Source organism: Chaetodon trifascialis, chromosome 19, assembly GCF_039877785.1.
Source record: "Chaetodon trifascialis isolate fChaTrf1 chromosome 19, fChaTrf1.hap1, whole genome shotgun sequence".
NCBI lineage: Eukaryota > Metazoa > Chordata > Actinopteri > Chaetodontiformes > Chaetodontidae > Chaetodon > Chaetodon trifascialis.
In genome coordinates, this window is record NC_092074.1 from 9,154,759 (window position 1) to 9,182,122 (window position 27,364).

The 27,364-nt window shown below is 42.0% G+C and overlaps 2 protein-coding genes across 4 annotated transcripts; both read right to left on the bottom strand.

The window, feature by feature from the left end:
• Nucleotides 1-580: 580 nt before the first annotated feature.
• On the bottom strand, nucleotides 581-15,348 carry gpcpd1 (glycerophosphocholine phosphodiesterase 1). 3 transcript variants are annotated; one of them, XM_070986998.1, is made up of 20 exons: nucleotides 15,255-15,348; nucleotides 13,780-13,869; nucleotides 13,291-13,381; nucleotides 13,035-13,119; nucleotides 11,773-11,848; nucleotides 10,485-10,526; nucleotides 10,082-10,205; nucleotides 9,641-9,881; nucleotides 9,380-9,542; nucleotides 9,161-9,290; nucleotides 8,945-8,999; nucleotides 8,766-8,858; nucleotides 8,579-8,653; nucleotides 7,880-7,919; nucleotides 7,583-7,641; nucleotides 7,351-7,416; nucleotides 7,003-7,139; nucleotides 6,755-6,890; nucleotides 6,165-6,325; nucleotides 581-2,095 (listed from the first exon to the last, which is right to left on the bottom strand). In XM_070986998.1, exons 2-20 carry the CDS (start codon nucleotides 13,826-13,828, stop codon nucleotides 1,897-1,899), a joined length of 2,022 nt encoding a protein of 673 aa, XP_070843099.1. In that variant the 5' UTR covers nucleotides 13,829-13,869; nucleotides 15,255-15,348; the 3' UTR covers nucleotides 581-1,896. The 3 variants fall into 3 exon arrangements, with proteins under 3 accessions (XP_070843099.1, XP_070843098.1, XP_070843100.1); XM_070986997.1 differs by lacking the exon at nucleotides 15,255-15,348 and adding an exon at nucleotides 14,137-14,379; XM_070986999.1 differs by lacking the exon at nucleotides 15,255-15,348 and adding an exon at nucleotides 14,017-14,070.
• A 4,630-nt stretch (nucleotides 15,349-19,978) lies between these two features.
• LOC139347811 (solute carrier family 23 member 1-like) lies at nucleotides 19,979-25,015 on the bottom strand. The gene is made up of 12 exons (XM_070987617.1): nucleotides 24,968-25,015; nucleotides 24,223-24,369; nucleotides 23,587-23,744; nucleotides 23,066-23,225; nucleotides 22,696-22,877; nucleotides 22,391-22,511; nucleotides 22,109-22,265; nucleotides 21,656-21,909; nucleotides 21,378-21,542; nucleotides 21,171-21,279; nucleotides 20,954-21,049; nucleotides 19,979-20,728 (listed from the first exon to the last, which is right to left on the bottom strand). Exons 1-12 carry the CDS (start codon nucleotides 25,013-25,015, stop codon nucleotides 20,463-20,465), a joined length of 1,863 nt encoding a protein of 620 aa, XP_070843718.1. The 3' UTR covers nucleotides 19,979-20,462.
• Nucleotides 25,016-27,364: the final 2,349 nt, after the last annotated feature.

Here is a 27,364-nt window from a genome sequence, read left to right on the forward strand (position 1 = left end):
CTTTTGAAGCATAGCTTTGTGAATAGTTCAGATGTTCTGTTATTCTCTCAGAACTTGCTGTAAGTTTCAACTTGAAAATGTTACAGCGTGAGAGTGTATTGATAGTGGGTGATGCAGTAAAATCACTGAGAAGCTTTCAAGTAAAAGAGCAAAACGCACATACTCTCAGATCAAAAGATCTACCTCCTTGTTAGTCCAAAAAAAAAAAAAAAATCGCTCTGTATTCCCCTACAGCAAAACAAATTGTAAGAAGATAAACTAGAATTACTGCTTCGCATTTGTATGCCTCCGTCAAGTAGTAAAGTCAACCACCTGAGGCTCAGTATCAGCAAAAACAATGAGCTTGTGGCAGACTACAGCGCTTCAAATATGGATGTTGCTGCAAAGAAGCTATGAATTCGAAGATGTGGATGCTTCACATACATCTTTGTGATGTATGTCACCAATTCAGAATGTGAGCAAGTGTGAAATATGGTCCCACAGACATGCTGCCTCCGGCCGAGGCTGTCACAGGGATGAAGGTATTAAAAACTCAAGCGATGTGAAAGAGAAAAAAAAAGTCATAGACAAAATAAACAAATACAGGTTTTGATTTTATTTACATTTGCATTTACATGTTTCTGTCCTGAAGTGGCAGCTAATGTTACACACTAGACTCGTTCATTCTGCCTGGTTGGGAGTTTGTACGATCAGACGGATACAAAGACAGTATACTATAAATGGATTTGTTTTGCAATAGCATTGTGTCACACTAACACATTAATTCAGTAATTGTGTGATTGTTGCCATAAAATAATCTGCCATGCAATAAAAAGTATGGTTGTAGTGAAGTTAAATATGACTTACAGCAAGTATTTATTCATTCTGTACAGACATCTCAACTCGATTCTATTCTAACAGATGAGTGAGGTATTGGCGATTCGGAAACAAAAGGCAAGAAACACAATTTTCCTCCTTAAGGCTGTGATATGTACGCATGTGCACCGTCACAAATAACACATTCTTCTGCTTTTCCATAAATCAAGTGGATAAACAGGATAAATTTTACAGTACATCCATTGTGCAGTATGTAATTTACAATAAAAGCTCTTAATCCTTAAAAGTCAATACGGAGGCGTGAAGGCAAGGAAAGGAGGAGCAAGTGCTTTCAGCAGTCCAGAGGAGAGTGATCAGTTATGAACTCTAATCACCGAGGTGATCAGTGACAACCTGCACTGCCGTCACAATGCTTATCTTCTTGTAGTCTGTGTTGTATGCAAACCCAACCCAACAATGCATGTGCAAAACATATATCTATGCTTCTCATACCTGAAATACAAAGTAAATACTCATTGCTATCCGAGACAACGAAGATAACACTTATGCAATGCTGCGTGCACTGAAAAGACATAGCAACAGAAACAGAAAAACAACATGACCCTGCGCCATCATAACATTTATGACATGCAATTTGCAGTTTCAGTCACTTTACACCCGCAACAAATCAGACGCATTAGCATTTAGCACTTTGACTATGAAGAGATGGCTGAATAAATTTCCACTGTGGAGCCTAAGTATCGCCTCATACAGCCAGTTTGGATCCCTATACAGGAAATAAAAAAACAATAAAAACATGTGTATGGCTGGCTTCGTATTTTGGCAAAACATCCACCGAGTTCAACAGAAAGCATAAATAACAAAACTTCTTTGAAGACAAAAGACAACAGACAACATCTGTGAGTGAGCAGAGTGGAGTGGAGTGGAGACGGTTTAAGTGGTTTTACTCATCATTTTAGAATCTATACACGACCATGAGCTGTCATTTCTGAGCTTCTGTTTGATCATCCATCCCCACCTTGGCCCTCTTATGTGTGTATGTGCAGTGAGGTACACCAAAAGGTCGAGGTTTAGGGATATTTATGAGGAGCTGAGGCCAGAATCGGACTCGGCGCTGCCAGCACGGGCCTTGGAGGCAATGCAGGGAGCCATGGAGCAGGGAATGGAGTAGCAGGAGCAGGTGGAGCTCTTGAGGGTCTCCTCTGTAATAACCTCCCGCAGGGAGTGTTGCTCCTCTACCTGGAAGATGTTTGGCTGCTCTCCTTGGTCCTCACAGATACTGAAAGAAAAGGAGGCGACGTGCTTCAGTTAGACCAGTGACAGAGGCTTCTTCACGTGCCATCATTCACAAAGCAAAGTGACAGCAGTTGTCCTGTCCAAAAACATGATGCTAACCAAGAAAAGAAAAAGAATTCACACTGCTGAGTAGTATTTATACATATATATGTAAATATTACTAAGAATATTTCTCCACTGTCTACTGTATATACTGCACATAATAATAAATAATTCAGCACATAAATCAATAGTAATACTTAATGCCAAGCAGTGGAACAGAATCTATTGTTAGTACTAACTTATCTGATAGAAGTGACAGAAAAAAGGTGGAATATCCACCAGGCAAAATGCAAGAACTCAGACTGCTCCAGTTCTCCTCTGAACTAGTTACCATGCTGTAGCTCCACACTTGTTTCTTTCATGCACACATGTTAATGAAAACATTATCTGCTGCATTCATTTTGGCTCGGGGGGGTGACTGCACTGGCTGATACTTTGACTGTGAGAAGGAATCTTCTGTTTTTAATGTGTCAAAACTATTTTGGATGCCATCTGTACACTCTGAACGCCTCACTTTTTACTTGCCTGGCATGTGCCATGTTTTGTGAAGTGACGCCTGAGGGCCTGACTCATGAAATATGATTCTGAGTGGGTCAGCAAGTTTACTTTGGGCAGGACCTGTCTTGTATAACCTGCATTAAGCAGATTAAGTCAAATGGCACCAGTAAAGTATGGAAAAGAAAGGCATCGTGCCATCCCCATAGAGACTATGTCAGACATTGTTCTAGTGAGCTACCAAAACCTTTTTTCCATGGAGGTAAAGGAATGTTTATCACAGCTATGAAAGCTTATGTGAAGGACATTCAGGTGCGATATGGCATTGGATGAAAAGTTACTCCCCCAGTGAGCAGCTCTTCCCAGGCAGTGTATTCTCAACCATGAACCCTGTCAATCAAATACTTTACTGAAGGTTACACGTGGTTGAGCTTTGGGTTCAAGCCATGGATGGGATTAGGGCCAGCCAACATTAACCATGGAAGTAGAAGTTTAGCTCAGACTGAGAGCGCCATCTGTTTGGGATGAACTCAGTGTAAAGAGTCCTCATCGTCCAAGTTATCAACCCCAAGTGAAGACAGTCACAGAGGGAAGCTCATCGCCAGCTTTGTGAGAAACTTAGTCGAAGACGGCGAATGTAAGATTTCTGTCAAGCAAAATAATCTGAGGGTGTTGAACCCATTTCAAGAGACAGGCCACCAAAGGCTTCACTAAATGAAGGCAGAGCAGTGCAGTGCAATCACCCCTTTTGTAAAGAAACCAAAGTGCAGTACAAGCCGACTGTCCACAAAAAGAATGGTGCAAATAATAAAATATGCATGTGGAAAATATACTGTGACATATGAGAGAATGCTGAGAAGTGAACAGCCAAACAGATGAGACTTTAATGCAGGTCTCTCTAGGATCAGTGATTCAGGTTGATCACCCCATTCAGTTTCACCACATTTACAAGCTACACATAGAGAGTATATAATATTGTCAAGGCAGTTTGGTGGTATGGAACTTGCTTACACTGGCTTTAAATCACTTGCAGTAGCAATTTAAATGCAATACATGTCTCTTTTTTGGTTCATACAGAAGCAAATGTGTGCAAATAGAAGCAAATATGTAGGGTGAGACCGTCTCATGCACTGAACAAGCCATTTGTTGAATAACGCTGGGTGTCATTCCAAGCATGAACTAGGGAGGCGTTTCAAACCATACACCAAACAATACACAGGCATGAAAAAAGGAAGTGACCTAGTTCTCAGCTGGGGAAGCTAGCCTCAAAAATGATAAACATGGCAGTTGACCAACAAATGTTTCAAGAAAATCAAGAAATAGAACAATCATTGCCATTGAAACGTATTATTAAGGTGTAGAGCGTATGAGAAGTCAACCGTCTTGCATCATTGTCAAGGAACATTTTGTTCCTGCTGCATTGTAATGAGTACAACAGGCTTTCAGGCAGTATTTAAGGGTGGAACCAAAAATCAGCCATAGGATGTCGAGTGAGTAAACCAACAAAACACAGCCAGGAACCAGAGAGACATTACGGGAATCTGAAGAACTTGAGTCAAAATATGGCACCAAGCATTCACAAATTCTGTAAGAAAGAGGCACAGTTATATAACAACAACCTGGAGACGAAAAATCGTTTGATCTGCAGAGACTGACGGGTTGTATCACAGGGTTCAGAACGCCTATGGTCTGCTTTCTGCAGGGATGTAAAAGTCTGGGCCAAAGTGCGAGCGTAAGTATCGAGCAAATGTCATTGTATAGTGAAACACAGAACTGAAACGGCTGAACAAATAGCCCCTGCTGACCACGCAGCTTTGACCAGACCAGAGAAACCTCTCTTTCATCCTGCTAGCAACCCAAGCTTTATGTAACAGCACTGACACTTTGTGTGTGCCCGTTTCACAGTCACACACACAACATGTTCAATGAGTAATCAAACCATTTTCATCATCAGCTACAGCAGGTGCCAAGCGATTAACATGTCTGCCAACGCTGGATTATATAACCTTGAACCCTGAAAAACGGTTGATAAAAAAAGGCCTCGTCATCGCTCAGTGGACTGACAAGCAGCAAAAGAGCAATAAAACGTATGACACTGCTTAATAACTCGGCTAGCTCAGGCTAAACCGAGACACAAGAGCACATGGTGTACTGTACATTTTGCGGTGCAGGGTGTTGAGTAACAGGTACGACACAATCATGAGAATATTTCTCAGAACGTATTAAAGTAGGGCTGCTCGATTATCATGCAGGAGCTGTTAGCTGTCATATGCTTAGACTGTCTTCTAACTTTGAGGTTTTGGGATTGCCACAGCGCAGCGAGTTCACTGTGTGAGTGTGTCTGTACATGCACTTGCTGTACGCACCCGCACGCCATGTGATATTTTCTTGTCTAACAACTGAATTGGTTTTCCGTTTCTTATCTTTCCATCCTTTTGCTGGAGCTGAACTAAACATGCCACAGCTTGGCTGAGCGTGAGTTTGGATTTTTAGGGAAGGGCTTGTGACACAAAACAAAACGAGAGCGTTACTGCAAAACAGAATGCAGCACAGTAATTGTTTAATCTCCATTATTAGGGGTGTGAATCTTCGGGAACCAATGAATTGATACCATTCCGATTCATGGGTGTCTGATTGTTTCTCCTTTGAATGAATAGAGGGGATAATGTTTTCATTCTCTGGTTCCAGTTTATGCGTGCCAAAGCATTCACTGGTGTCCTTAGTGCACTGACATACAATATGAAAAATAACTGGCAATTCTGACAAATGATCCGCAGCCTTTTCACTTAAATTTGACAGCATTACTGAATGAAAGCATCTTAGCGTCTCCTGCCTGTATGTGAATAATAAAACGAGGGGGAGTGCCCTGCAATCTCTTGCTGACGTTACGTCTACAGCAGTGGACAGAGGACAGTCTCTCTGCTGCACCTTTCTCATCACTGTACAAGACGTGAGTGGGCTAAAGGTTTTTGAGGTGTGACAGACTGAGCAGTTATTTTCTTCACTGCAGTTGGTTTAAGTTGGTTGATGCTGCAGTGTGTGTTGGTCAGCTGGTCCCTGCTCTGCTCCACTAAGGTTATTCTTTAAGTGACTGTGTAGAAAGTTCACAATATTCTTCACATTCGTCTCGCAGACGGAATTATTTAGTCATTAAAATAAAAAAATGCTTGCCTTGAAGATGAATTACAAATTACAACTAGCCTGCGCGCTGTAGACTGTACAGCTACTGCACTGAAAGTTGAAAATCAATCTTTTAACCCGCTGCAATCGATTATCTTGTTTTTCTAATCATTGGAAGCCAAAGTGTACCACCTGAATGTTTGAACAGGAGAAATAAAATTTTGCTGACAAAGTACTAATAATCATTTCTTCTTTGACTGCAGCGGTTTGTACCACATGTCCACCAGATGTTGAACATTAAAAGAAATGGTTGCATTTGTGGTCTTAACTATTAACATGGACGTCTGAAGGACACACACGGCGGTCACAGATCAGCAGGTTGTATTTCAACCTACCTGTCGTAGATAAGCCCATCAATCCCCTGCTCTCTCAGCTTCCTTCTGTTCTCGTGGTCGTTGTTATCATCTCCCCAGCTGAACACCACCAGCCCTTTAGACTGGGCGTCCCCAATGTAGGTGAGGTTCTTTAGCAGCTCCTCAGTGTGGCCACTGATCCCCTAAAAGAGGAAGTCAAAGAGAAAAATGTGATCTTGTTTAATTTTGTTGATCTCAAATTCAAATTAACCCTTTGCCTGCTCGCTCTTGTGCTGTATGAACACTGGTAAGGTCTTGCCCTCATAGCAAGTAAACTAATTCAGCTACACATGTCAGCACAACAAAACAAGTAACCTTGTCAGATTATGCTGCATAAGCTGTCTACAGTCCATTTTTGGACTTGCTAAAACCACTTAGACACGTCTTAGAGACAGCTGACACGGCGCTGTGCTCGCTACCTTGTTTGTTATGTGGACTGCTGTTTCAACTGACATGAGACTGACGGGCTATTCCAAAAAATTTCTTCCAACAAAATGAAAAGTTATGCAAAATTTGGAAAATTCAGTGGACACACTGTGATAAATATTTGACTTTCTGCCACAAATGCTCACCAGAATATTCTCACTCTGGGCGAAACTTATGGCGATCTGAGTGGTCTGGCAGCGGATGTCCATCAGCTCGGGATACTTGTCTGAAATTCCCTGAGTTAGGAAGAGGATGGGGTACTTGTTCTGCTTCTGACGCACCCTGAGGGAAACATATGAAAAGTTGTACATAGTTACTGTGTTTCTGGATAGTAAGCCCTTTCTAAGGCCTGATCAAATATGGGCATTCTTTATCCTTTGCTAACTGTGCTCACATTGTGCAAATGTCTGGGTCAAAGCAGGAGAAGACAATACGTCTTTTTCCTCCTTTCAGCAGAACACAGGACAGGATGATGTCGATGAAGGTGTTCATGTTGAAGTAGGACGACAGATTGCCATCCCATGACCCGTCCTGTCGATGAAAAGCACGAGTCTCATGAGTTCACGGTGAGAATACATTTTTATTTCACAATGAATTCATTCCAGTCAAAATAGTCTTTACAAAACACTGTTTGAATGAGTCAAAATACAAATAGTGCATTCCTTATCCTGCTGGAACGACCTGAGCCCTAATAATTGAGCAAATGATTGTGTCATTAACTGTGCTGACTGAGTTTACCCACCTTCATCTGGGAGATCCATTTGAGCTCAATGTTGAAGCCCACATGCTCAGGAATAGCTTGGAAAATCTGTAGAAGAGGTACGAACGATGTTATTCATTCTACTGACTTAAATAAGACATAAGACGTAGGTTACAAGGTCAAGGACCAAGTAATAAATGGTAAACAACCAGTTATGTCATAATGATTAGATAAGCTGCCTAATAATCATCATCATCATCATAAAGTCATTTACCTGCGAGAGCGAGGGGAATGGCTGATGCTCATCAATTTCATCTTCATCGTCCATCAGATCTGGACAACAGAACAGATTGCTGTTGAGCCACCACATGAATTACCCGCTCACCTACTTACATCACTTTGCTGTGACGAATGCAAAGCAATCTTTCATTGAAACCTAGTTCACGTCAGTCTTATGATGTATGACAGCATACTGCAGGCAACAAAACAGAAACGAAAGCACAAGGCTCTTCAGCATATCACGCCACTTGGCAGACAGTAATAAAGATAGAAAAAAACAACAGGTGCGTACCTTTGTCATCGCTTTCTTTCATCGCAGTGGCATGGGCCAGCTGAGCAACAAAGCAAAGCATACGTTATGTACTCTACATATCAACAAATGATTACATTAAGACATGTTCTGTAACCAGCTCACTGAAGTGAGCGGGAAGAAAAAATAAAAAACTTTAATCATTCTGCTCTCTGTTTGCCCGGTTACTGTTTTCAGCAGAGGGGTGGAGGAGGCTTGGGTGGGGTGCTTTCCATTGCTTCTGTTAGTTCTAGGTTTTAATAATGAATTAATCATAGTATCTATAGTTTTTGGCATTTTATCACGATAACATTCTTAACACTATTTACATTCTGCTTGTTATTTGTGGCATTTGCCTTAGTCCTACACTGCTTTGCTCACTTCCTCCTCATCCACTGCAAGAAGGCACTGATCCCAGACAGGCTCCATTTCAACTGAGCAGTTTCTGTGTGATTGTGCAAGTCTAAAACATTTTTAGAAAAAAAGGCTCAACGTTCATTTCGTCATTTGATTCATTTGGGAAGATGCAAATGTCCTAACTGTAGAGGAAGCACCAGGCAATAAATGTTTGACTTCTCACAGCAGAAGAGGCACAGGTGTAGCTAAAGTTAATAATTAGCCCCTTTCATCTAAAGGATTATGAAGATTTATGTCAATTTGGATCTTATTAGCATATTTTTGCCAATTGTTGCAGGTTTTTACCTTTAGAAGCTGAAGCTGATCAAATGTCAAGTCTTTGACTGGCACCTCAATGAGCTCCAAATTCTTGTCATTTTTCTATAAGGGAAAACAAAAGAGTGACAAACATGTGTTTATATTAGTTAATCCAGACACGATTAATGGAAGTTTTAATGGATGAGTTATTTTCACATGTTCATCGGGTCTTTACCTTCTTGGTGGAAATGCAGCACGTCAGATCATGGTATACGATGGGAACAGCGTCCTTGGAGAGGTGGACATCAAACTCTACATATGCTGCACCCTACACACATTGAATTAACAATTAACACACGATTACGACAGAGGTAGCATTAAAATTAAATATTCACTTGTGTTTGTGTAACTTACATGTTTGGCCGCGCTTTTAAATGAGGCTATTGTGTTTTCCCTGACCCTGTGGTGCCTGTAAAACACAAGTCCAAAAAGAATTTGTTGAATGATAACAGATGAAGGATATGCAGAAGTATTTGCCTCAACAGACACAGGCTGCTGCACAATAACTACTTCTTTTTGGCCTGTGCTCTATGGAAAGCAACACACTCAAAGACTGTTGCTATGTCTCACTTGGCTGCATGTGTGCTTCCAGCTCCCCTGTGACCCACATTCAGGGCGCTTCTTTTCTTCCAGTACTTGGTGAATGAGGAGCTCATGTCGCACTGCAGCCCTTGGATGGGCCGGATCACCAGGTAATCCACTGAAACAAGAGCAACAAACGAAGCACGGCTCTAAAAACAAGTCCGATCATTGTCGGCCTGTGTGGAAATCTGTTGTACGAAATCTTACCTCTGACTTTCCCGATGGTCTGTCTGGAATTTCGTCCCATAATGGGAAGTGTGACTACTCCGTTGTCCTTACCACTCTCCACAAAAGAGGAGGAGAGGAGGCAAGCTGTACCAACGTGTCCTGGATGAGCATCCCCCTGGACTACATGCTCACCCAGGTCCTCCTGTGAGCACATATATGGAATTAGCACAATACTGATCAAATGGTTTGATTATTATCAACACATGAGTTTATCAGACGCAGTATTTCCATGAGCATTACCTCAAAGAACTCAAAGGTGAGCTCTAGGTTGTCTGGGTCCATGGTGTGGATACTGTACTCAGTCCACTGGGAGGGCTCCAGCGCATACCCACATTCAGGCTGCGAATGGCGCGACTTGTAGCCATTGGCACTGATCATGCTGATCTCCAGTGTGGTGGTCATCTTGTGCCAAGATGAAGGACTGAGCTCATCTTCTTCCTCGTCTTCCTCCTCCTCTATACCCTCTAATGTCAGCTTGATTCTGTATAGATGAGTAAAATAATAGTTACATTAGTAAATACGCAGATGTCTTACGGGAATTCTGTATGCAGGCTTTCTGTTACACTTAGCTAACAGCTCGGGTAATAGTAGCACTGTAACGATCCACTGAGCCGTCTCATGTCGCTTTCAAGCCGAACTTTCTCTGGCTGGTGTTAAATTCAGCCTTGGTGTCACCCCTACCTGAAGCGAGACTTCTTGAATTTCTTCTTAGTGATAGACACCGCAGGCACCTTAGAATAGTGCAGGCGCAGGCGAATCTCTGTCTGGCACGTCAGCCATCCAGAGTCAACACAATTCACCCCATCTGAAAAAAAGGAGGACAGACAGGAGGCATCTGATGACAATGTGTGTGTGTGTGTGTGTGTGTGTGTGTGTGTGTGTGTGTGTGTGTGTGTGTGTGTGCTGTTTGTTCTGCTGTAATAAATGACCTCAAAACTGCTGCTGTACAAAACAAAGGAAGTGACTACAATGTGGTCTGCAGGGAAGTCCCCTGCATCAGTCAGCAATTTCATTTTACAGAAGCTTTTACATGCCCTAAACCTGCATATGGTGAGTAAGGTAGAGTGTTTCTTATCCAACTTACCATGAATTCCAAATTGTCCATCATCAATATTCTGGTGTGTTGCTGCAATCAAGGAAAAGGCATTAGAAACAGGACTGATGATTCTCAACAGTACACAAGTAGAGGTCAGATCAAAGCAGAGCATTTCCTGTGTACAAAAGGTTCAGACTGACCTCTTAAAGGTCAAGTGTGTAGGGTTTAGGGATATCTATTGGCAGCAATAGAACATAATATTCAGTTTATTTTCAGTAGTGTATAATCACCTGAAAATAAGAATCAGTGTGTTTTTGTTGCCTTAGAGTGAGCTCATTATATCTACAGAGAGAGCAGGTTTTCAGAGTCTGCTATGTTTCTACAGAAGCCCAGAACAGACAAACCAAACCGCTGGCTCTGGAGTGCATCTTATGCGTCGAGGTGAGGCCAGCTGAATACCAGCTGGTTGCAATCTGCAGCCTCATCGCAACATGCCACTAAATCCTACACACCGGACCTTTAAAACAAGATGCTGAATTCAAGCCTTGGTTGGTTTGCTCTGAGTTTGACTTGCCTCAACTTCAAAAGAGCCAACAGCAGTAAAATGCATTTGATTCCAAAAAAAACTGTAACTACAAGCCTGAGCATGAGTATGAGCATGTCATTGAGGTTAACTTAGCAGGATGTTTATGAAACTACTCAGATTTCAAACAAAACACATCTGAACTGAACATAAAATAAACCTCATATTTGTGACAACTTCTTATTGTAGCGGGGAAAGGGTTTTATCAGGATTAACTAGAAGAAAGAAAAAAAAAACAAGGATGGGCTGACAGGCTGGGGTCACACAGGACATGAACCAGGGTGCAGACATGGTTGCAACTATTCTTCCTATCAAGCTCATTTTGAATGAGCTTTGCCTTTGTTGGGCCAGCACAATGGTGCTTCAACTAGAGAGGTCTACAAAATCAGGTCATGACATCTACTGTGCTGCAGTGTTTCCTCTAGAGCTCCAGATTATTCCAGCAACTGCTGTCCCTGACCTTTGCCAAAGCATACACACACTGTCAAATAAGCGGCAGAAACAGTAAGTCACATGGCAGTGTGTTCATTTTGACATACATGTTGCCCAAAACAACAAGCTAAACGTTGGATGCCTGAAATACAAACCCTCTTCTTCAGCAGGATTAACAAGAACTGACCCAACATTAGTGCTGTTAGGTAACTGTTATGTATAGTGCTAGAGCAGGGGATGGGGGGGGGGGGGGGGGGTCTATAGGGGGTTTGAGTATGACACGCTTTACCAAACCCAACCATAGTTTTTGTTTTTCTATACCTGTGGGGCTCATCGTGCGGGGCTGCTGATGGGTCTCCCACATATTGACTATCACTTGACAGGGGCCACCTGCACTCTGCAATTCCAATGTTTGGTACAATGTTAGGGTTTTCAAATCAGATACATTGAACTGCTTTTCAGTCTGGCCTCCGAGCTGTCTTTGGACCAGAGAGTGAGAAAAGGAATTAGAGCTGGTATAGTCACCAATCCCCACCTGGGGCAGTCAGCCACCATGGGTTGAAATCTGAAAAGTGGATTTGTTAGTGAAGGAAAAAAAAAACCACATTGAGCTGCCTTCTTTATCTGCAATGAAGCAATCACTAACTACAGCAACAATATGTTTGTAGCACCACGTTTTGACCTTTGTAATTATGATGTCATAGAGTTGAATGCAATATTATACTAAGAAAAGAAATACCCAGCACTGCTCATGTCTAATATTACGGTGCATGAGTTAAGAAAAACAGTATATATTGCTGTTACTGCTGTGGGAGTAGCTCGAGTTTCTGACATTTCAAGCATGATTTAAATGGCATGAATAAATCAACAGACTGGGAAACGTTGGTTTCTTTAACTTTGCATCAACTGTTTAAACCCAATGACAAGTTTCAGCTCACAGCAGCTAGGAGCCTGTGCAATTTACAGTCAAGCGTGCCACGAGCTACGCAGTACAAACACGAGAAAGTCAGGTCAGGACAGACTTTTGATCTCACACAATGGGAGTCACACCCTTGACCTAAAAAGGTAGTTTTCTTTTGGTGTGTGATAAATTCCTTACACATTGTCTTTTTCACCTCCAGTGAAATTTGATCCCTGGTTTGTTTGTGTACATCTATAAACAGACAAGTTTAGCAGACCCTCACGTGCTTAGATTAGAGCAAGCTAGCTGGCAGTTTGCCCAGAACTGGCTAGTCTATAGCACTAAGATAAGGCTTTTTCTAAAGGCATAAACACAGACACAGGTGAGTGATCCTCGCAGAAACTGTGGCAAATCTATTGCTTTCTAACTCTCTTTCAAAATTAGTCAAACACACAAATAAATAAAACCAGTTTGTCTCCTTCCTGCTGATGAGTTAAAAAGGAAAAAGTTTTAATTGACAGACAACCTGAAATCATCACATCACAATACATGCAGCAATACCTTAACGTTGGACTTGTACTTAAAAATATTATTTAACAAAGGATGATTTTTAACAACTGTGAGCAAATTCATCCAGAATTTTTAAGGCTATGCAAACACACAGACAGGAGACTGTGCTCACCTTTGACTCCAGAAAGAAGCCTTTGAAGTAGCGGTACTTGGAAACATGTCCTTTAGGCACACTGACTGTAGTAGTCCACGTGTTTCTGTTAGGGAGTAAACATGCATGTTCATATTTCAGAAGGACAAAATAGAAAGATATAGAAAATAGAAAATTCTGTTGGATGTAATCTGGTTAAAAAAAAAAAAAATTACACAGTCATATTTTAGCAGCACATTTTTAATGAGTGAGCCATTACACATAAAATGTAACCTACGCATCATTAGCATCAGGACGCAGGGTCACAGCTTTTTGATGGCTCCAGCTTCCCAGGGCTTCACAGCTGCCAACAACTGCAATCGCCTCCCCTAGAAATGTTCAAATAGTCCTGTTACCTAATGCAACTTAGATGCCTCATTAGACAATGAAAAGCTGACATGGGCCACAAATAATCCTACATGTAACATGCTGGATCTGACACACACACACACACACACACACACACACACACACACACACACACACACACACACACACACACACACACACAATTCAAACAAGGATTTCAATCTTTGGGGAAAGATAGGGAAGGTGGGAATACTGCACTTCAAAAACAGATCATCTACCGAGAAGAGCAAATAATAGCATTGTATTACAAAACACTATTCAACGTAGAAACTTCTAAATGTAGGTAAACAGATCATATCCTGACATTGTAAACCTCTTCATCTGTGGCTGTGTCTCCAGTCAACTTGAACAGCCATACCTGGGGATGTTTCTCCTCTCACAACCAAAGTCACCTGAGTGGTCTCCATAGTTCACACTGGCACAGGGAGAGATTGGCGGCAGAAACAAGCTGAAAGACATCAACAAATTCTAAATAAGCTTTCTTTAACTTTCCTTCAGTGAACGGAAGTCGAATATTATTGTCCTGTGCCAAGCGTGACTACTAGCTGTTTTGATTACTTAACAAAATACCGGCACTTAAAACAAGCCATCTTACTCGTATGGTCGCTACCTACAACATTAGCTTTAGTAACAAACCCAGCTGGCCGGCAATTTGCACGCTATTAGCTTGCTAACGTCCTCTGAACAGCAACACTCATCATTACAGTAACGTTACCTTCTTGGTTTGAGCAGCCACCGTTTGGTGTTAGGAGAGACACCGACTGAGCGAAAACAAACCCAACGAGTCGACCGGGCCACCCCTACTCATTGCTGCCTTGTTAATCAAAGTGTGAATAAATATTAATCTACTGTATCAATATTAAGACAAGCCTTAAGCTAGTAGCAACAGTTGAGCGTACACAAAGAATTGCCTCTGTTTGACGGTTTGGTAAACACGCGAGCGTCAAGTTCATATAATGAAAACTGAGACTTCCGGTACACACTTTCAAATTACATGATTCAATCAACGTGCTTACACGTCGTAAGGTAAATGGTAACTAATCCAAGGAAGAATTTGGATTAACATTAAACACCGAGGCAGTTGTCGATCGAAGTCATTTGTAAGGTTTTGAAGAGCAACTAGGCCGTGATGTTTGGAGGTGCGATTTACAGAGATTGTCTCAGATGCAGTGTCAGATACTTCGTATACCTTTGCGGGTTTTTAACACTTTTACTTTGAAAGTATCATTTCCACATTTCGTGTTATTGTCTGGTTCCTGCTGGCTACTTGACGAAGCTGGTTCATACCGCCTTGTTCCGGATCTGTGGTCTGTCTCTATGCTGCATTACTGTACTTTCGGAAATACACGGTTTAGTGAGCTTAACACACACATTTAACCCCCAAAAGTGGTAGACATACGCGAAAGTCGCACATTTTTTAAATATCGCCAGACAAGATGTTGGCAAGAAAAAGGGACTAGTAATTAAATACTTTTGGAGAATTTGTCAGCCACAAACTTGAAATGCGGCACTTTCTGAATCTACAATTGAAATGCATATTAGTTCATGAATTTCTGAAGAAAAATAGCAATCATATATCAAAATAGGTTTGTTACTGTGTCCATTATATTATATATAATTAAACGATAATTACAAAATAATAGCGGAATAACAACGCAACTAACTGTGTAACTAACCTACGGCGCAGGCATTTACGAGGTACTTACAATGCCACATCAGCTGATCTGCGTGTATTTCCCACAGACAGTAGAACGGACTAAATTAGCGCAAGAAAATGTACTTTTAAGAAACTGACGCTAGGTGGGAACAAGGTAACGACAAATGTGAACATACCGTCAGAAGAAACGGACACACTTGCACATTTTCGATGAAAGTTTGACTTGTTTTGATGATGCAGCAGGAGTACGCCTTTAAATAGGAGGAGTGTGACGTCACGGACACGGTCCCCTTGATTGCTGCACGAAAACATGCTCGAAAGTTGCAGATTAGTTTGAAATACACAAACGTAGTCTGCCTTGGGGACCTTTTCTACGAAAGCGTCCAAATGCGTAACAGAAATGCAAATATTTGATAACGTCACTAAGTTGTATGGCACTGAATAAATGATCGTTTTTCACTATTTGTCTCTCACTTTCACCTACTCGCACTGGACCGGGACGGATTGAATAGCCTTGTCTTGTCAACGTGTCTTTGTGGAACTGATCATGTCTGTTCCTGCATGATAGCCGAAGCACATTGTCAATAACCCCCTTTAAACAGGATGGACTTCAGACAAACTGATAGTACTGTGAATGAAGAAGTTTTGGTTGACCTTGTCTTAGATAACCTCAAGCCATTTAGAAATGATGCTGCAGAGGAAAGACCCCGCACTGTGATCCTGAACCTCTTCAACACACAGTCTTTTGCCACATTTCCACTCGGCTTGACTCGACTCCACTCTACCCGGTTGTTTTGTGTTTTGTATCTGTGGTTCAAAGTTGAGCCTGTAGCTCCCTCCAGTGTTCATGAAAATACACAGAGACGCCACAGAGAGGCGAGGTTTAAAAAACACTGCAGTACAAATTAATCACACTTTCCCAGAAAAGACACCATCAGGCCTTAAGCTTCCTCACAACGCAGTTCCTCATATCTGACATGCAACAGGCCTATTATGAGCCTAAATAAATGGAAGCAAAGCGCTATACTTTCAAGTCTTTTGATGAATTTGTGATTAATACTGACTGCTTCTTGATTTGGATGAGGTAGATATTGCAAAGTACTAATGAGTACAATGAGATGGATGGGAGTTTTCATTTGGGGATGAACTGTTCCTTAACGTACACCAGTGTCTCTCAATTCCAGTCCTCAGGCCCACCTGCCCTGCATGTTTTAGATGTTTCCCTCCTCCAACACACCTGATTCAAATGATCAGCTCGTCATCAAGCTCTGCAGTGGCTTGATAACGAACCGCTCATTTGAATCAGGTGTGTTGGAGCAGGAAACATGATCAGCTCGTCATCAAGCTCTGCAGTGGCCTGATAACAAACCACTCTTTTGAATCAGGTGTGTTGGAGCAGGAACCATCAGGCATGTCAAACTCATTCCACAAAGGGCCATGTGGCTGCAGGTTTTTCCTCAAACCAATCAAGAGCATGCAGTCTGACCAATCAGCTGTCTGAAGACTGAGATCAGCTAATGAATTGAGTCAAGTCTGGTGTGCTGCTGCTTGGTTGGAAAGAAAACCCTCAGCCACTCAGCCCTTTGTGGAATGAGTTTGACACGTGATCAAAAACATGCAGGGCGGGGGGCCCGAGGACTGGAATTGAGAAACACTGACGTAGGCTGTCTTCATTTCTCATTTGGCTTTGTTAATGAACACCGATGGGACCCCGCTGTGATGAGGCAGGGGCAACACTCAAGGTCGGAAGAGAATTATACATCTGACCAGGGAAAAAAAACTGAAGATCTCTGCTGTGGATGTTTCAAGCATGAAAAGTAACTCGCTTCCAGAGTGCTGTGTATGGGTCCCAATTGCATCTGTACCGGTGGATCAATGCCGAAAAGTGGTTTGAGATGGCAAGAAAAGGAGGGAGAGGCATGCGAGGCTTTGATGAAAGAGCAAAGGAAACAGAAATTATGATGGGTGAACAGAGATTGCAGCATTATGAGTACATCAGGCTATTTCCCAGCACCCAGCAGTGCTCTCATTACAGATCCCTTTTACCAGTCACAACCTGCTGAACTCATTAATTTACATGTGTAGTTTTCTGTATAATATACATGTCTGTCATTGTAGCAGCTTAATTATGAAGAAAATATTCCCAGAGGCTGGAGCAAAATGACCAGAATTACAGCTGATGCTACACGGGATGACAAAACAGAAGAACAATTATGCCTCTTGAAAGAAATCATAGTTATATGTAATTATTGTGGTTGGTATTTTCTATTCACAAGATGTACTTTAGCTAACGACGCTGGAAGTGTCACAGCTGGTACAAGCAGGGTAATCAGGGGAAAGACCCAAATGCAGACTTCTGAGGAGCAGAGGTGGTTTGGTTCAGTGATTTTATTGTGAAAATCCAAATCTATAGAAGGCTTACGGGATAGTGAGGCAGGCAAGGGTCAAAACCACAAGGCAGCAGTCCAACAAGGGAATTCAAAATCCAATAACCAGGCAAAAAGGTCAAAACAGGTCTGCAGATAAGCAGAACACAGATAACAGACATAAGGCTAGAAGGAAAAGGCATGGAAACTTAATAATCTAGCAAGGTGTAAAGAAAGTGACAAGGTGTGGAGAAGGTTGATTAAGGAATGACGTACACGTGAGGAGTGAGCAGACTTGGCAGGGTAACTGCAGGACTGATAAGTAGTGGAAACAGGTGTGTCGACTGGGAAAGCAAGGAAGTCTGACGGCATCTGGTGGAAGGGTGGAGAATGGCAGGTCCGTGGGGGACAGGAACATACACGGCGCATCAAATTCGGTGTCAGCATGAGTACAAAACTGCAAAATTGGAGTGTGACATGGTGGGTTTCTCCCTATGTTCATGAATATATGTAAATAAAATTGTATGTCTAAAAAAACAATATATAGTAGATCATCTTACTGTTTACGTTATTTTTCTTTGAGGCAGCTACATTATAATGTACATTGTGAAAATAAGTGCAAAGACATTTAAAAAAAACAGAAATTTAGGAGACTTCTTTTCTACATACAGCAGGTAGATGTTAAAATATTGTTTCTGATTTACGATCAGTGAATCAGAGACTTACCTTCCGACCAGAATACCACCCTGATAACGTGGCCACACCTCCAATTAACTGATGCTATCAAGGTTGGCTCAGGTGTTTGGATTAATGTGAAATCGGTGTTTAAGTTTCCTTTGTCAGGTGGGGCTTATGAGTCAGAGTTACCTCAGCCAGGGAGGCCATAGTCACAGTCTTCTTGCTCAGATCAAGCTTAATTGTGAGAGCCAGTCTCACCTTAGTGTGCTGATTCATCCAGTATATCCAAGCAGTGAAGTGTCAGATACCCACCACTGAGCTCAGGGGATGAGCAGAGCTGATTGTTATGGCCCACTAAAACAGCCCAAGGCTTAACCTGACTTCTGACAATCTACCATTGTTATTGCCTCACACTGGTTGTGTGAGCGCATAACACCACATCTCCTATTGCCTGATGTCTCACATTGAATAGGAACATATCAAGATTCCCAGAATGCATGCACAAACATGGAAAATTCGATCTTATCGAGTATGAGCACTTATTTCTTGGCACCATGAAATATTCGTTCTCCTGGAGCCGATGGGAAGTCATTGCCTTGAGGAATTTGAATTAAAATCTACAGCATATTTTTCTCCTGTGATGCTTAAATAAAGAAAAAAGGACTAGAAAAACAGCAGTTAATATTGGAATTCCAGCCCAGAGGGCAGAGAAGCAATATGATGCTACTAAAGTACATATCCATGCATGCAGATTACAGTTTTCAAATGAAAATGGATCATGTGAATGAATGTGGGTCCTGTACATGAGATCAGCTGAATATATATTTACATTCATTGGATATTCTTTATTTACACTGTTTGTATAAATAAATAATGAATGAATGAATCAGCAGGAGTGTGTAGACCAGTCACTCACACTCCGCCTGCAGTATGATCTCCATCTACTGGTCATGAATACACAATTTTTTCTCTCTTTGCTGTTATGTTCGTCTCTCAATCTGCTCTCCAAACTCCATTTGCAGTAATATTTATGTCAAAAGAGATGAACTTGGCGTTTGAAAGCTTTCAGGACCCCGCAGTAGATCTCATCAAGTGCCTGAAAGCTGGGAGGACAGATGATATAATGTAGATTTCAGACAGAGAGAATAAAAGTAATGCTTCAAGGCTGAAGTCTCAGACAGAAAAAATAAAAATATGGTGTAAATATGGTAAATTTGAAGCGTTCCCTGATGAGCGAGAACTGCTGAGTTATCACGATCATTTTCCATTGAAATGCAGATCTCTGGTACAGTGTTACATAAAACCCAATTCTGAATGACTGCGCTGCACTGAGTGGCAACACATTTTAATATTCTGTGATGTGGTCTGAGCGAGCTGCATAAAAGATTTTTAAAGTGCAAATTACACTTGTGCTATTGTACCATGCTGAAATAACATTAGAGCAGGCAGCCAACCATTGACCAGTGGTCAAAATGGGCCTCGGGGGAAACTGATGGCTCCACAGATCACAGCATTACACAATATCCCACCTGGCTGTCAGAGCGGGTAAGAAAGAGGAAATGAATACAGGGAGAAAGAGATGAAGGCGTGGAAGGCAAAGAGAAAGATTGAGAAGATGTGTTATCTCTGTTTGCTTTAGCAGGGGGAAACACAATAACGGCTCGAGGGTTGCTGCTGCGGGATTTTAAGCAGCCGTGGTGTGAAGATAGGTCTGTATGATAATAAATTTATCCACGGGCTAAATTTAATTTCCTTTGAAGGAAGGGAGTGAAGAGCGCATTATTCTAGCTTTCCGTCTGCGAGTTATTGGAAGAATTTTGAGTAATGCAGGGACATACAAACGGCAACACTTTGATCGTTTAGCAGTTGTCTTTTAATTGGTGTTGACAGCATATGAGAGCTGCAGTTCACCCTCAGTGTCTGTTTCTCTCTGTGCAGTCAGGCTCAAATAGTAAAAACATGGTTTACACATTGAACTGAAACCCACCGCTGGCCGCTTCGCCACATGTAGTTTCCTAAACATAGACGAACTTATAATAATTATTAAATAATTAAATAATGCACATGAGGAGCATTTAAAATGCAGTAAAAATGGAGAGTGACCATTCGACATTTACATCTTGTTATTTTTGCTTTTACTGGCATCCACAGCAACTCACAATGACAGCACAGATGAACACTGATTAATAAAATAATAATTAAGCAATGATGGATAGTTTAAAGATCCCTGAGAGCCCCAACAATATTTCTGTGATCCATCTCATAGCAGTGTGACCTAAGAAGAGAAGCAGGTACCATTTTTACAGTTTTATTTCTGTCATCCCACTTCTGGTTCAGAGCTTATAGACGAATTTCGTTGATCTCTGTGCTGCTAGGCAGTTGCTCACTCTCGTGGCTCTGTGGCATTGTTTTGTCTTCAAGTTCTGAGTTCTGAGTTCTGTGGCCCTTCCGTGGGCAAAAGGGGACATAGCGAACCCAAGATTGGGACGAAAGGCAAGAGGTGATGCCAAAAGGGAGGTCATACACTTCTTCAGCTCCCAAGCTGTTACTAGAGTCCTCAAGAGGTACTTTGTTCCAGGTTAAGAGGCCACGCTCACGTTTGGTCCCTGAGATTAGAAAGACAATCAGAAGAGCGCTGTAGACCACACTTTTCTTTATAATAACACATAGAGTTTACATTCACAGAATAAAAAAAGCTGTGACTTCATAATCATTGGATATTAGTAGAGAAACAACACAACAGAAACAAACTGCATGCTAAGACGCTACATGTAATGGCTGTAAGACCGCCACATAATTTCATTCAGCTACAAGCTTCCACTTCAGCTTACCTGGAATTGTGTTGTCGAGGAAGAAGCCAAGAAACCCTCCAACAAACATATGAGTAGTCAACAATATGTGTACAACTTGGTCTACCTCTTGGACACCTGAGTTACACACAGAGGACACAGTGTTAGTGTGGTGCAGTTCAAACTGATTGGTTTCATGTCGGCGAGTAGTTGAGGTAAAAGCTATTAAAAAGCAGTGACATTTCCTTGTAGATTGTACCTGTTTTGAAGAAATCAGGATTCTTCAGTGTCCAGTTTGGAATGGCGAGGGCAGAAAACATGGAAAAACCAAAAACAAATATATTCCTGGAGGAATTCATGTCTGTGGACTGGAAAGTGAGATGCGTCAGCCAATTTCTGAATCGTAGCAAAGCATTTGGAAGCAAATCTGGCTGAATATCAAACCACGTTTCATGCTGTTGTTTACCTGCAAATTAGAAATGCCTGCTGCAGTTATGACGCCAAACATGATAAGTAACATCCCTCCAATCACAGGAGTGGGGATCGTTGAGAAGATTGCTCCAATTTTACCCAACATCCCCATCAAAATCATGAAAATTCCACTCAGAAGAATCACCGTTCGGCTGCCCACCTGTCGCACAAGCAGAGAGTTTGAAATATGTTCTGCAGACCTGCTTGTTGCTTGTTCGTGCAGTATAAAAGAACGTTAAATCTCAAGGTTGGATGTCACTATCACGATCTTACCTTGGTGATACCCAGGGCAGCCACATTCTCACTAAATGAGGTCGTGCCATTGCCTGTGCCAAAGGCCCCTGCCAACAAACAGCCGAGCCCTTCAACACCAATGCCCCGGCTGATGGCGTGCTTCGGGGGAGGAGGGGCCCCCGACAGCTTGGCACATGCATGGTAGTCGCCCACAGACTCTGCCATGGAGCATATAATTCCGGCCATAATGCCAAATACACCCGCCAGGCTTACAGCTGGCATGCCCCACTGACCTGAAAGAGGAGTCAATTACTGATAATTGAATAGTCAAAAACATCTTAGTATTTTCAACAATAATGCCAATATTTGACTCTACTGCACATATTACATCTCATGCCATAAGATGACTAGGATCAATGTATTACAGATTAAAGAATAATATTATAAAGCAACTAAAACAAAGGTATGTTAATAGTTTTCTTGTGAATTTACCAGGATAAGGAAATGTGAACCAGGACGCCTCGTTCACCACATTTCCCTTCACATCAGTACGGGCCTGGTGCCCATATTGGCTTGGATTAGATGGTAGGACATCATAGATGGTGAGGAGGTAGCAGACTAACCATGAGACCGCAATTCCCAGCAGAATCTAAGCGATAACTAATATTAGTATCAGTGTCAGTATTTCAGGGTGGCCATTAAATGCAACAAAAATTGCTCAAAAATTATGTATATTGGCATCAGCTACAGAGCGTATTATTATCTAAAACATACAGGCATTATCTGGAAGATGTAGAACTTGGAGGTGTGCAGTTTCTTGGTTTTGCTATATGCAGGAACAGGAATTGGTATGCGGCGGAGGTACTGGGAGAACAGGATGATCAGTACTGTGGTCCTGTGTTTATGAGAAGAACGGTAATTAGTGTGATGACACAGAAGTAGATCTTTACCAGGCAGAATTTAGGTTTTAATGTCATTTTAGACTGTGACCAGCGTTAAATTTGTAGCCTGCTGGTTCACACAGTTACAGCATTTCCTTCCAACGAAGGTATTCACTATGGCGGCGAGCGCTTACGTACATAGCAGAGATGCCCCAGTGGCTGCCAGCCTTGGTTCCAGCTGAATCGTACAGCGACAGGCCTATGAGAGAGACTGTGGGGGCAATGGTTAAAGGGCCAATGAAGCGCATGAGGAAGCCGATGAGGCCGGAGAAACCGACCAGGATCTGGAGGAGGGAGGCCACCATGATAGAGCCCTGCAGCTGTGGACAGAAACACAGCAAGTGAGGTCATAAGCATTAACGTCACCACTCTTTCTCTGGCAGAGTGATAGACTTTAACAACTATATGATTACTTACAGCATGAGCTCACTGACTTAATCATGCGCTCCACAGAAGTGCGTTTTTTTATGTCTTTGTTGCTGAAAGCTACGTGTTTGTGTTGGCTCACTGTTCTCATGCGGGTCTGCCACACTTCCTTGAAGAGAGGTGAGGAGGTGTTGACCAGACTGGCGTTCTGGGTCCAAGCTGGGCACTCCCACTCTGGCATGGACAACATGGCCATGGCAGGGGTCAGCAAAGCAAATGTACCCCCCTGTAGGATGGGAAGCCTATACGTAAGCGATGACAAAAAGAGAAATCACTTACTGAGAAAAGAGTCCAAAACAAAGCATTTAAAGGGCGCCAAATGCTGTCTGGCTTTCGCTTGGTGCTGGGCAGGTAGCAGCAGTTTTACAAGAGCTTTTTTGCTGAAAACAGCTGTTAGATGCTGCTTGAAAATGGGGTGATAAGAGCTGTGGGACTGAACCATAGAGTGAATGTGGCATAAAACCAAAGACACTGAGCTAAATGAAGCTAAATAGCTGCACGGAGCTGCCGCTGGGTCTCATTGGTGTAAACAGACTTAATCTCAGCTATCTTGTCAATCTCTCCTTACAGGACGGTCAAATGAATTGGCACTATCATTCTGACCTGACACCGAAGATGACCTGCAGCACGGTGCACAGGCCAGAGACGAAGAAAATGGTGTTAATGAGGCGACCCTGGATCAGGCTGTCGTGCTGCAGACACAGCCCCTCCGAGAGAATGAGAGGGATGGAGATGATCCCACCAAACGCTGTCAGGTAATGCTGTACAGGAGAGGGACAGTGGTGAGACGGATGGCTTGATGGTATTGATGATGCAAACACCAAACACATTAAAAAATGTTGGTCTGGGACAGCTGGTATAGCGCTCAGCCCATGCACTAAGGCTGCAGCTGCTCTTTACTGCATGTCTTCCCCCTTTCCTGTCTGACTGCAGCTGCACTATCAATTAAAGGCAAAAAGCCAAAAAATAAAAAGGCATGCTGGTTTATATTACAGTATGTAATCTTCTTTCTCTGGGTTGATAAAGGGCAAAGAAGGCTTGCTTTCAGAAACAGCTACAGTATGTACTTTTGCAATGTTATTATGATCACGTTGATATGCTGAAAGGAATAAAAGTTTCAACATGTTTATTGCCCAAATTACGATATCTACAACCAGGAATGTCACAAGACATTCAAAGAGGTCTGAAACAACACTGACGGATGATATCAATTCACAACACAGGTAGGATCACACCCACCTGAATGGCCAGAAAAATACAAAGGTACCAGGGGGGAATGTCAGTCACACAATAGGTTGGTTTATTTCTGTCCTCCTCTGCTGCACCGCCGCTCCCACATGTCTTTTCCTGCTTTCCTCTGGGCCGATCATTGACTCCTTCATTCTTCTGTGGCACCGTATAAAAACAAGCAGACGCAAAAAACAGACAAACAAACAGGTAACAAAAGCTCACCTGGAGCCGCACCAATGCAATAACTCTCAGATGATTTGTTTATGGGTATAGCACATCTAGCTAGTGGATATTTAACGCTGAATTATGCAGTGCAGTGAAGCAGATAGACATTTCAGGAAGATAAACATCGTAGACAGACATCTCTGATTTTGGGTTTCTGTACCACTTGCAAATGTGGAAAGTTATAAAGCGAAATAAATGGAATAATATGAAGCCGTATGGATCTGATCAAAACAAAACAAGACTTTGTGCTGTGTGGGCCTTCCTTGTGCAAGGGAGGTGACAGCATGGAAAGAATTTCAGCAAAGGTTTCACAACTTTTAGAATCTTTCCACCTAAATTACTTGTGCAAAGCTTTGCTTACTGTTTAGCAGCATAAATCAGGACTCTGTGGTAGATTCTTTTACTATTCAGCAAGGTACAAAATCAAAAGCAGTCTTTCTTCTGAATGCTTACAGGTGATTCTCACTGCATTTAGAAAACACTTGAAAATGTCCATTTCTGGTATATTTTAGATGGATAAGTCACTTACATCAAATGCAAGATTGTCGAGTCCACCGCTTTCTTTCTCTAAAGCCATTGCAACTGCGGTATAAAGTAAAAACTTGTTTCTGGTTCTCACGAGAGGTGTATTGGAAGATCAAATTCAACCACAGAGAAACAAACATGCAGGGTAAATCCTGAGGAGTCAAACGAGGAGGAAAGAGTCATCTAAGGTTGCTAAGGCGAGTATAAAAGTGCAAACTAATGACACCTGTGCTAGAGCTCCTTTCATCCTTGTTATCACATTTACAGCTGCCAGTGTGCACACCTCTCAGAAAAAGTCAAGCCCACTCATCTTGTTAATAGGTGTCTGTTAATTATTTCCTATTTTGGCGAGATTCCCAAGACAACTGAGCAATTCTTACTGCACACACTTATTTCATAGTCACTTATAGGTTCAAATAGAAGAAAGGAGAATTTCTTACACACTTTAAGCAATACAAGGATGAGTGAAGGATTGAGAGATGAAAATAGGATGGATGCATTGTTTTTTGGTAATGGCTTGAGAGCAGACTGCTTACTTTTTTTAATGAACTCATTTTGTGTTGAAGAAAAAAAAGAAGAAAACTCAGAGAGCTCTGGCAGTCTCAGCTTGACGCTTTGTTTGATCCTGGTTTGCATTTAGCACTTACCTCAAACTGTCACAATCGGTTGACAGGACAAATTGGGAAGATGATTAGATAAAGAGATTTAGTGCCTTCAAAGAGGGGATGCTTCCCTCCCTCACAGGGGGGAGGAGAATGTGGAGAGCTGATATAATCTCTCTGTGCGATGCTGATGAATGTGTCGAGGCAGGTGCGGCAAGGCAGCTTGGGAAATTATCATGGTGAAACGCACTCCAGCCTCCAGTTTTGTATGAGCCCAGAGTGTCGAGTGGTGTTTGATGTCAGGTCATAGTAACCCAGGCTCACTTGCTCCCTCAAGGCTCATGTCATAAAATCCATCAAGAAGATGTGCACAATACCTTCCCTATTCTCAATACATTAACGACAGGAGTAGGAACAGCATCACAGGATAAAACCAGGTCAAGATGACAAAAAGTACGTAGGAACTAATTGAAGCAGGGCACAGAGGGACAATCAGCAGCGACACAGACAGGCACTTTGAGATATCCTTTGCTATTATAATCGTGCTAATATGTGCTGGTTTGTACTTGTTTATTAGCGCAGTTGGGCTCTGCACTTAGGGAGTAATTTGTACTCTAAAGGACGCTTTGAGAACAGCACACTTTAATGTCATTGGCTGTGATGTAGCACATCATTAACTCCCTGCGACATGTTTACAGATGATGCTGCTTTTTCACTTTGTGACTTGTAACCATGCAGGTTAATTTTTCATGTTTGGAGTTTAGGGAAGCAATTCAGCCAATTTGTGTGGTGCAAAAAAAAGTGGAGCTCTTCCTCAGCTATTTGTTCATTAAAACACAGAAGTGTACATCTATTAGGCAACTGCTGCTTCTAATGAAAACTGCAAAACACTGCCACAAAAACATACGAGTACGACTAACAAACATGTTGCAAATTTCATTTTGCACCGTTGTACAAATTGTGACACATTCTGACAGGGAAAGGCAGGATGCAGTGATAAACACTGGGGTTTTGAAAGCAGCAAAGAACATTCAGTCAGCAGACGTCACAGTGCATGAAGTATTTGTTCATCCAGCAACAAGCCATTGTCTCTCAGTCAAGCCCTGAGGGAACAAGAAGTAAAAGAGAGCTCCTTGTGGCAGCGTACAATCCAGCTTATGCATGTTTTCATTCTTGTGTCAAATATTCAGTGCAGTGTGTTCCATAACTTGCTGAAAATGTATTTGGACAACACATTAACTACCTCCAGAAAAGAATTAGATCGAAGATTAACATCCATATTAGTAAATGCTTAATGAAATAGCTCTCAAACATGCTTCATGCCATGCTATCACTTCTCATGTGTGTCTGTAGGAATGCTAGCGATCCGCAGCTTTCACATCAAACATGCATGTGTTTCTTGCCCAAACGCTTCCAGCTGAGTACAATCATGTTAAGGGCTGAATGGTGAACGCTTGTCTCCAGCAGAGAGCCCAGACCTTTTCAAAGCAAACAAGTGCCAGCACCAATCCATTCGAATGTGAAGTCAGAGAGCGAACAAAAGAACACAACTTTGTTCCCTAACTGCCATTGATCGTGGCACCAGTGTCGAGAGTGTTGTTGCAGACAGGCAGGCTCAGCGCTGATGATTTAAACAAGAAACTTCCTCCTTAAATTTTCATTATAAAAAGCGACGTACTTGCTGTATTGAAAATTAGAATTTGAATCAAATATTACAGCCTTTTTTTATGCTTGTCCTGATTTTTGTTATTTATTTAAATGTTCTCTCGCTTCCTTTTTCCTCTGTTTTGGTATCCCTC